Source organism: Schistocerca serialis, chromosome 3, assembly GCF_023864345.2.
Source record: "Schistocerca serialis cubense isolate TAMUIC-IGC-003099 chromosome 3, iqSchSeri2.2, whole genome shotgun sequence".
Taxonomy (NCBI): Eukaryota; Metazoa; Arthropoda; class Insecta; order Orthoptera; family Acrididae; genus Schistocerca; species Schistocerca serialis.
Window position 1 is genome coordinate 932418578 of NC_064640.1, and position 11391 is coordinate 932429968.

The 11391-nt window shown below is 44.5% G+C and overlaps 1 protein-coding gene across 2 annotated transcripts in view; it reads left to right on the forward strand.

Moving 5' to 3' along the window:
• Positions 1-11144, forward strand: part of LOC126469622 (putative glutathione-specific gamma-glutamylcyclotransferase 2) — a 28549-nt gene extending 17405 nt beyond the window's left edge. Inside the window, exons 3-4 of one of the 2 annotated variants that reach the window (XM_050096743.1) lie at positions 3742-4028; positions 10317-10693. In XM_050096743.1, coding sequence (XP_049952700.1) covers positions 3742-4028; positions 10317-10560 — 531 coding nt within the window. In that variant the 3' untranslated portion in view covers positions 10561-10693. Of the gene's footprint in view, positions 1-3741; positions 4029-10316 lie in introns of both variants that reach the window. The other variant, XM_050096744.1, reaches the window with a different exon arrangement.
• The last annotated feature ends 247 nt before the right edge of the window (positions 11145-11391 follow it).

The window sequence follows — 11391 nt, forward strand, 5'->3', positions numbered from 1 at the left end:
CGTAACTTTATTGGGCTGTCAGTGTTCTGACGCAACTTTGTATGAACTACATGCGTAAATGAAAACTCTCTGTATTCAGTCTTTCCGAACTTCCTCCTCATCAGTGTGAAACCATAAAAAAGATAATAAATCACAGTGGAGGTATTCTCCTGGCGGCAATGGTATCTTAAAGAATGTTCTGGAATGTAAGTGTGGCATTTATAAAAGCTAGGAAGTGTCCGCTTTCTTATCGTGTTAGTTTTCACCGACAGTTACAACTGCGAGAGTATGTGAAACCGTGCTCTCGAATGAGGGCTTCAGGTCCGACTTTTTGTCTATCTGTGTCTTTCATTAAGCTTGTGTGTGCATTTCTTACATAAAACTGAGTAAGGGGAATTATTAAGGAAAAACGTTGTCAGTTCCATAGATTTTTGCTTTCAACATTGTGTGACCCGAGACTTCGTTAAAGTTTTTTAGCCTTCCATTCTATTTGGTACAATGATTGCAGCGCTTCTTTGGTTGTTAGCGCTGTCTAGTAGGCTAGGCGAGACACCTAACCTCAGCTACGTAACAGTGGTACACTGAGTGATGACTTGTTTATGAAATATAAAGTGTGTTACACATACGCGCGCCACTTGAATGTCACTGAGAGTCACCTGAGAATTCACCTAAACGAATATAGGGAAGCAAACAACAAACATTAGGACCGCTGGATATTAGGTTTGCAGTCCCCATTAGAACTTCTGTACAATCGTATTTGTACACAACTGCTCGTAACTGAACAGTGGTTCGTATTTATAAGTTCGTGAGTTGACCAAGAAGTACTGGCTTCCTCCGTGATCAGCAAATACAATTCGTGTTAACTGATTCTTCCGTCACTTCGTAGTAGAACATTTTCATGATTACAAATCAAAAGCACAATACTGTACATTTTTACAGTATAATACCGTAGAACATACACAATACTGTGCTTTTGTTTTGTAATGAATGCTGCAAAAATTGTTCAAATGGCTCTGAGCACTATGGGACTCAACATCTGAGGTCATCAGTCCCCTAGAACTTAGAACTACTTAAACCTAACTAACCTAAGGACATCACACACATCCATACCCGAGGCAGGATTCGAACCTGCGACCGTAGCGGTCGCGCGGTTCCAGACTGTAGCGCCTAGAACCGCTCGGTCACCCTGGCCGGCTTTTTCAGTTTTAGTTTCACCCACAACAAAGTAATCAATAAGAAGACTGTCATCATCATCCGAGATAACATTGAGCATAGCCTTTCAATCCGATGAAATCTGTTCATTTCGTTTCTGACTTGTTTACGGCGTCAGCTACTTCAAACACCTTTAATCGTTCGATAAATAGTCTTCGAGAGGGAGGACAGTTTTACGTAATATGCAGAACTGCTTCCAAGATCAAGTTGACTTTTGGCTTACTTCATTTCGAAACATTTCCCAACACAATTAAAACGAAATTTGATTTATATCGTTGTCATTCCAGGTCCAGGCTGAGAACATTTCACCATGTTCTCATATATTCAACCTTGTCTTCCGTGATAAGCTCACCCTACAAAATATTTGACACCCTGTACTACTCGCTTTGGAGCGCTGTAGATGGTGTGCGCGTGCTACCAGACGGGGACCGCTGACGTGAAGTGGTGTATATGTTCCAGTCGCTTGTGTGGCAGCAGTGCAGTAAGCTGGATCGACGTGGAGACGTAACAGAAGTGCAGAAAGGAACTATAGTGCTCGGACGTCTCCATAACCACAAACTGAATTAAGTTGCCCGCCTTGTTACTTTATCAACGGAGACTGTGCAATACGTTTAGGAGAAGTGGTTGCTACTCGCAGCCATTAACACTGCGTAAGAGTAGTGCTAGTAACAAGGTCTTAAGTGACAGGGACCGGTACGATTGTCACACCTTGTCAACGGCGATTGATTTGGAGCCCGACAGGAATTAATACTGTCAGTGAATGGAAGTCTAACTCAACCAGTTTCCGAGTGAACAGTGCGAAATGAACTGCATGCACATTGCAAATAGATATGTGGAGACGGATACCTCGCAGAAGGCCATCGCTGACAGTGGCCCGTAAAGCTGCGCGTCTTCGATAGACCAAATAAAGTAGAAACTGGACGCAGCAGACTGGAGGCGCGTAGTGTGGTCCGACGGGTCTCGATTTTGCCTCTTTTCGAATTAATTGTGTAATGAGGCTATAACCTACAGTTTCTCAATGGTCTAGTTCGAGCAGGAGGATGGTACTGTGATGTCCCTTGAGTATTCTTCGTATCACGACTTGAGCCCGTGAACACGAATCAGATTCTCAGTGACCAAGTGTTGCCTTTCTTCTCCATTTTCTAGATCGTCGTCTGGTGTGGACAGCGAGATATCGACAGCCGTGTTCACAGGGCTGCGTAAACACGTCGCTATTTCGACGAACATTCGGTGTTGAATCCTGCCTAGTCGTTGAATATGGGGAGTCTAGGAAACCTACTTTCTCGGATCGCTAGACAACAATTCAAGCAAATCGTATTAACGAGTTTTATTACGAAAAGTAATTGACGATACTTAACTTTGTGTTAAACAGATGTGTCGCAAGCAAAGAGCGACAAACAAAATAATCAATGTTCTTTATTATAAGGGGCAACGGCCTTGCCGCAGTGGATACACCGGTTCCCGTGAGATCACAGAAGATAAGCCCTGTCGGGCGTGGTCGGCGCTTGGATGGGTGACCATCCTGGCTGTCATGCGCTGTTGCCATTTTTCGGGGTGCACCAGCCTCATGATACCAATTGAGGAGCTACTCGACCGAATAGTAGCGGCTTCGGTCAAGAATATCATCATAACAACCGGGAGAGCAGTGTGCTGACCTCTCGCCCCTCCTGTCCGCATCCTCCACTCAGGATGACAAGGCGGTCGGATGGTCCCGGTAGGCCACTCGTGGCCTGACAACGGAGTGTGTGTGTGTGTGTGTGTGTGTGTGTGTGTGTGTGTTTAGTATAACAGTTCTAATACAAGTGAAGTAATGAGCTTTGACACTTCTATTCAGGTCGCTGGTCTCGAAGCTTCTCGTAGAACTGGGCTGTGGCCAAATGTCCAAATGTGTGTGAAATCTTATGGGACTTGACTGCTAAGGTCATCAGTCCCTAAGCTTACACACTACTTAACCTAAATTATACTAAGGACAAACACACACATCCATGCCCGAGCGAGGACTCAAACCTCCTCCTGGATCAGCCGCACAGTCCAGGACTGCAGGGCCCTAGACCGCTCGGCTAATCCCGCGTGGCGGGCCGTGGCCAGTCGGGCGCGGCGCTTATGTTCTCTTCATATAGAGGCCGCTACCGTCACGTTGTCGTCCTGGAGAGGGGTCGGTCAGCGTGCAATTGGCTGACGTCTTCTTCACAGCCGTCTCTGCTCTTTCGTTCCCGACTGGCGTGCCGGCATTCGACTTCACGCCATAACATTCCGCAACTCGATAGGCCCACTAAATGGTCCGTTGTTAATTCCGTAGGAAATGCCGAGGACTATTCGGAACAGTGGGTAAAACGTAGCGTACCTGATCATCAACGAGTGTCGATTGACAGGCTTCAGTCGATACGGCATACACAAAGGAACTCGGAGACTCCGTTCCTCGCCGAATCGATTCTAGGTGCGATGTTAGGCGGTATTAGCCCGCTGTCTCCTAATATTTGGCCCTAGTGCTTATATTGTCGTGTTAGTGGAACTGCATAACCTAGAGTGGTGTGTCTTGTGGCTGCGCAGGGCGAGGTGTGGGGCTGCGCGTTCCTGGTGCGCGGCGAGGCGGCGCTGCCGTACCTGAAGGACCGCGAGTGCGAGCTGGGCGGCTACCGCACGCTCGTCGCCAACTTCGAGCCGCGGCGCGCCGACCGGCCGGCGTTCCCCGTGCTGCTGTACGTAGCTACGCCCGACAACCGACACTGGCTGGGCGACGCGCCGCTGCCCGAAATGGCGCGACACATCGCCTCCTCCAGCGGCGCCTCGGGCCACAACGTCGAATACGTGCTGCGGCTGGCACAATTCGTGCGCACGTAAGTCTCCCTCTCCGCCTCTGCACTTTTTGCTTAGATCCACCGGGCGTGGGTGGAGGTCGAGGGATAATTTTAGTACAAGCGTTTACATTTTTACGTGTGCATTTCCAAGATTCTCAGGTAACTTTCGCGGAATAGAGTGCCGTAGAATCGCTAAAGTGGCGAGGAAATCTATAAAATTACAAACTACTTTCCATTTTCTTTCCTACGTGGATAGGCTTCAGTTCAGGGCGATTGTGGAGAACATCGAATCCAGGTAAAGGCGCCCTTTCACGGGCTGACCGTACAACAAATCCGATACGGTTCGGAGTGGCCGACCGGTTCGAGGCGCTACAGTCTGGAACCGCGCGACCGCTACGGTCGCAGGTTCAAATCCTGCCTCGGGCATGGATGTGTGTGATGTTATTAGGTTAATTAGGTTTAAGTGGTTCTGAGTTCTAGGGGACTGATGACCTCAGAAGTTAAGTCCCATGGTGCTCAGAGCCATTTGAACCATTTGAACCGATACGGTTCGAGAGTCCACAACCAGAACAGGCAAACCGCAGGAAGTTTAGTAAGCTGAGTCAGAGTGGGAAAGAACCCCCGCCCCCAACAAGGAAAAAAAATTAGAGAAAGACAGACTTTCGGAGGGTAGGCCGAAATGACTAAAAGAAACAATATTCCCCTCATTTACTCGCACACACAGTCATATTATGCGGACCTGAGTTCGTAATCGCAGTTCTAAGTGAAATTTTGATAATAGTGAATGCGGACTTTGATTTTGCATTGTGTAAATTTCTGTTGTTGTTGTTGTTGTGGTCTTCAGTCCTGAGACTGGTTTGATGCAGCTCTCCATGCTACTACTATCCTGTGCAAGCTTCTTCATCTCCCAGTACGTACTGCAGCCTACATCCTTCAGAATCTGCTTAGCGTATTCATCTCTTGGTCTCCCTCTACGATTTTTACCCTCCACTCTGCCTCCAATACTAAATTGGTGATCCCTTGATGCCTCAGAACATATCCTACCAACCGATCCCTTCTTCTAGTCAAGTTGTGCCACTAACTCCGCTTCTCCCCAATCCTATCCAATACCTCCTCATTAGTTATGTGATCTACCCATCTAATCTTCAGCATTCTTCTGTAGCACCACGTTTCCAAAGCTTCTATTCTCTTCTTGTCCAAACTATTTATCGTCCATGTTGCACTTCCATACATGGCTACACTCCACACAAATACTTTCAGAAACGACTTCCTGACACTTAAATCTATACTCGATGTTAACAAATTTCTCTTCTTCGGAAACACTTTCTTTTCCATTGCCAGTCTACATTTGATATCCTCTCTACTTCGACCATCATCAGTTATTGTGCTCCCCAAATTGCAAAATTCCTTTACTAGTTTAAGTGTCTCATTTCCTAATCTAATTCCCTCAGCATCATCCGACTTAATTCGACTACATTCCATCATCCTCGTTTTGCTGTTGTTGATATTCATCTTATATCCTCCTTTCAAGACACTGTCCATTCCGTTCAACTGCTCTTCGAAGTCCTTTGCTGTCTCTGACAGAATTACAGTGCCATCGACGAGCCTTAAAGTTTTTATTTCTTCTCCATTGATTTTAATACCTACTCCGAATTTTTCTTTTGTTTCCTTTACTGCTTGCTCAATATACAGATTCAATAACATCGGGGATAGGCTACAACCCTGTCTCACTCCCTTCCCAACCACTGCTTCCCTTTCATGTCCCTCGACCCTTATAACTGCCGTCTGGTTTCTGTACAATTTGTAAATAGCCTTTCGCTCCCTGTATTTTACCCCAGCCACCTTCAGAAATTGAAAGAGAGTATTCCAGTCAGCATTGTCAAAAGCTTTCTCTAAGTCTACAAATGCTAGAAACATAGGTTTGCCTTTTCTTAATCTAGCTTCTAAGATAAGTATTGCCTCACGTGTTCCCATATTTCTACGGAATCGAAACTGATTTTCCCCGAGGTCGGCTTCTACCAGTTTTCCCATTCGTCAGTAAAGAATTCGCGTTAGTATTTTGCAGCCCTGACTTATTAAACTAACAGTTCGGTAATTTTCACATTTGTCAACACCTGCTTTCTTTGGGATTGGAATTATTGTAAATTTCTATGTTCTCAAAATTATGAGAGTCTGTTGTCATTGAGATACAGGGCGACAATTATTGAACTATATGAAATAAAGTTGTCATAACTTCTGAACGGTTTGCGTTAGGACTTTCAAACTGTACGGTGGGCCGCGGGGCATGATGGGAATTAGTATACGCATTGTTGTTTGGTTTAGCGACGAAGCCCACATTCATTTGGATGTATTCGTCAATAAGCAAAAGTAGCGCATTTAGTGGACTGAGAATTTCCATTTCGCGATCGAGAAGTCTCTTCACCCTGTGTGCTGTCCAGTGTCCAGTTACGGAATAATCGGTGCGATATTCCTTGATGTCTACTGAACGGTACGTGAAGGCTTTGGAAGATGATTTCGTCCCCATTATCCACAGTGACCACAATTTCGACAAGGTGTGGTTTATGCAAGAGGGAGCATTTGGGGGACCTCATTCTGGCTCTGGGGCAACTGGAGGCCACCGGCAAGGGCCTGTATTGGCCGCCGTATTCTCCGGATCTGAACACATGCGACTACTTTTTGTGGAGCTATATTAAAGACAAGATGTACAGAAATAACTGCAATACCATTGCTGTATTGAAATAAGCCGTTCAGGAGGTCATCGGTAGCACTGATGTTCGGACACTTCTGTGAGTCATGCAGATTTCGCTATTCGTCTGCGTCACATCATCGCCGGTGATGGCAGGGATATCGAACATGTCATAACCTACATCCGGACACCTGTACTGACGTTTACAGGTTGAATAAAATGTGTGTTCGCTGTAGTTTGTAACTAATTTACGGTTTTTTTCATATAGTTCAATAATTGTCACCCTGTATATTCGAAATGGAAACGAAAATCGAGCATAAACTGTAAAATGAAACATCGGGATAAACGTACGACACACCGAGCGAGGTGGCGCAGTGGCTAGCACACTGGACTCGCATTCTGGAGGACGACGGTTCAATCCCGCGTCCAGCCACCCTCATTTAGGTTTTCTGTGATTTCCCTAAATGGCTCCAGGCAAATACCGGGATGGTTCCTTTGAAAGGCTTACTTCCTTCTTTAATCCGATGAGACCGATGACCTCGCTGTTTTGTCTCCTCCCTCAAACAACCGACCCGATCCGAAACATACGACACGTGTACATTTACACTAGTGGCCATTAAAATTGCCACACCACGAAGATGACGTCCTACAGACGCGAAATTTAACCGACAGGAAGAAGATGTTGTCATATGCAAATTATTAGCTTTTCAGAACATTCACACAAGATTGGCGCCGGTGGCGACACCTACAACGTACTGACATGAGGAAAGTTTCCAACCGATTTCTCATACACAAACAGCAGTTGACCGGCGTTGCCTGGTGAAACGTTCTTGCGATGCCTCCTGTAAGGAGGAGAAATGCGTACCATCACGTTTCCGACTTTGATAAAGGTCGGATTGTAGCCTAAAGCGATTGCGGTTTATCGTATCGCGACATTGCTGCTCTCGTTGGTCGAGATCCAATGACTGTTAGCAGAATATGGAATCGGTGAGTTCAGGAGGGTAATACGGAACGCCGTGCTCGATCCCAACGGCCTCGTATCGCTAGCAGTCGAGATGACAGGCATCTTATCCGCATGGCTGTAACGGATCGTGCAACCACGTTTCGATCCCTGAGTCAACAAATGGGGACGTTTGCAAGACAACAACCATCTGCACGAACAGTTCGACGACGTTTGCAGCAGCGTGGACTATCAGCTCAGAGACCATGGCTGCGGTTACCCATGACGCTACGTCACTGACAGGAGCGCCTGCGATGGTGTACTCAACGACGAACCTGGGTCCACGAATGGCAAAACGTCATTTTTTCGGATGAATCCAGGTTATGTTTACAGCATCATGATGGTCGCATCCGTGTTTGGAGACATCGCGGTGAACGCACATTGGAGGCGTGTATTCGCCATCGCCATACTGGTGTATCACCCGGCGTGGTGGTATGGGGTGCCATTGGTTACACGTCTCGGTCACCTCTTGTTCGCATCGACGGCATTTTGAACAGTGGACGTTACATATCATATGTGTTACGACCCGTGGATCTACCTTTCATTCGATCCCTGCGAAACCCTACATTTCAGCAGGATAATGCAGGATGTAGGCTGCAGTACGTACTGGGAGATGAAGAATTTTACACAGGATAGAGTAGCATGGAGAGCTGCATCAAACCAGTCTCTGGACTGAAGACCACAACAACAAACAACAATGCATGACCGCATGTTGCAGGTCCTGTACGGGCCTTTCTGGATACAGAAAATGTTCGACTGCTGCCCTGGGCAGCACATTCTCCAGATCTCTCACCAACTGAAAACGTCTGGTCAATGGTGGCGAGCAACTGGCTCGTCTCAATACGCCAGTCACTACTCTCCACGAACTGTGGTGTCGTGTTGAAGCTGCACGGGCAGCTGTGCCTGTACATGCCATCCAAGCTCTGTTTGTCTCAATGCCCAGGCGTATCCAGGCCGTTATTACGGCCAGAGGTGGTTGTTCTGGGTACTGATTTCTCGGGATCTATGCACCCAAATTGCGTGAAAATGTAATCACATGTCAGTTCTAGTATAATATATTTGTCCAATGAATACCCGTTTATCATCTGCATTTCTTCTTGGCGTAGCAATTTTAATGGCCAGTAGTGTTTTTATTTTATTATTTATTTTATGGCCTTCATTGGCCCACTCTAGTCAAAAATACAAAGTTGTAAACAAGTTGTTACACAGGGATACTATTTGGTTCAACAATAACTTAATATGATATTTAGGTAATATAATTATTAGAGTCTATTCTTATATGATAGGTGTTTTGCTCTTCTGTCAGCCCAATATTTCTTCATTCTTTCAGATATTTTCTTTCTTTCTTCATCTGAGACCACTCTTCCTGTACTCCTTTTATTGATTTTCGTTTGTAGTCTGGTTTGCGGGTCTTGCAGTATTCTGATTTTCTCTGTCTTGTTTTTTAGGTCATCTACTGTAATTTGAAGTTCTTTTATATCTTCCTTAATTTCTGTGATCCATTTAATGTCGCTCTTGCTATTCCACAATTTTTGTATTTTTTTTTACTAATTCCGATTTCTGGAGTTCTCATGAGATGTCCAAAGAATGAGATGCGTTTCTTCATGATTGTGCTCATGACTGGTTCTATTTTGTTATATACTGTTTCATTTGATGCTATTCTCCAATGCCCATTTATTTTATACTGTTTGTTTTTACATGTCCTAATTATTCTTCTTTCTATTTTTAGTATTCTGTCAATTTCTGCTGTATTAGTTGTTTTGAAGATAGTTTCAGCTGCATACGTTATTTCTGGTTGTGTAACTGTTTTATAGTGTTTTAATTTTGCATCTATAGATAGGCTTTTTTTGTTGTATGTAGTTTTGGTAATGTAATTTGTGTAGTTCAGTTTTTTTATTCTATTCTGCCATGACGGCTTCTCATTTAGATTGTATGTTATTATTTCGCCTAAATATTTAAATTTATCAAAAATTTTGATTTCCTGTTCTCCTATTGTAATTTTGTTTGCAAGTGGTGGATCAGTTAGCATAATATCCGTTTTTTCAAATGATATTCTAAGGCCTACTTTCTCTGCTATTTCTTGTAGTGATTTCACTTGTTGCCTGCCTTCTTGAACGGTGTTGGTTAGGAGAGCAAGATCATCAGCGAATCCCAAGCAGTTTAAGCTAATATCATCTTTTGTACTTCCAATTCTTATCATCGTTGGATTGTCCTTGTACCATTCTCTCATTATGTATTCCAGTTCACAGTTGAACAATAATGGTGATAGGCAGTCACCTTGTCTTAAGCCTGTTTTTATGAGGAATGGTTCCGAAATTTCTCCTCTAAACTTCACTTTTGATTTGGTTTTGGTTAGAGTGAATTGTATTATTTTAATTAGTTTTGGATGGAGTCCTAGATTTCTTAAAATTTTTAATACTGAAGGTCTGTGGAGAGAGTCATATGCCTTCTTAAAATCTACAAATGTTATTGCCAGAGGTTTGTTCCGTTTCTTGTAGTATGCCATAATGAATTTTAAACTAATTATCTGCTCTGCACAGCTTCTCCATGGTCTGAAACCTCCCTGATATTCCCCTAACTCCTGTTCTAATTGCTCCTTGATTCTTAAAATTGTAATGTAACGGTAAGATGAATTTTCCAGGATAGCGCCGGACTCGGACGAGGACCTGTTCGAGCTGGAGCGGCTGGTGGTGGCGGCGGTCCGGGAGAGCCGTCAGAGCGTGGAGGCGCTGATGGGCGCGCCGCCCAAGCCGCTGCACTGCTTCGACGACTGCAGCGACAGCGACGCCGACGGAGACGGCGACGGCCCAGTTGCCGGCGCGGGGGCGGGCCGCCACTTCACCGCCACCGTCCCCCCCAAGAAGCTGCGCTGCCTCAACATGTAGGCGGCCGCCGCTGCCGCCACGATTACAAGACTGATTTTCTGTCGCGTCTCGTCGCTTCTCCGTTCGTCCGCTCGTCCGTTCCTCGTCTGCTGTCGTTTACGTCGCGTCGCTTATCTAGTCTGTGCTGCACAAGCGAGATATTTATTTATCGCAAAATTTTATTTGCGGATAATTAAAGCTATTTTTTATTTTCGGAAATGTTGTTCAGTTTTCCGCCTTCCTAACAAACCTTCTTTCCGGTCCTTTCGAAATTAAAGAATTTTCTCCTGTACCCAGTTTGTACTTTCCCACATTTGGCTGAGGCTAGAAGAAACGAGGAACTTCGTTAACGGGGGGTAGGAAGTTAAACGGGCCGACTTGGAGCAGGAGAGGCACCATAGGACATATTATTTTCTACTGTCTATACTTTTACAAATAAATTGATAAAACTTTGTCAGCATGACGAGGAAGGATTCAGGATTCACACTTGTAGCAGTGGAAGTACAAAAACATAACAAAATAAATTTTTTTACATGTGAAATTTCATCACTTTTTCACTTACTACTGGTTGCATTTGTTGCTATAGGTACATTTTTCTTCACAAATAAGAGAGATTCTTTGATGAATTTTGCACAGCATACAAACCATACTTACAGGTGCATGAAACTCTAGAATTTTCCAAATCTATCAAAAACTGTCGTAAAAATTGAGATAATTAACTACAAAATTTGATTTTTTTCTTATCATAAAGTTTAAAACGTAACAGCTCATTCATTTTTTCATAAATTAAATAGATTCTAGAGTTTAAAACACCTGTAAGTATGGTATGTATGCTGTGCAAAATTCATCGAA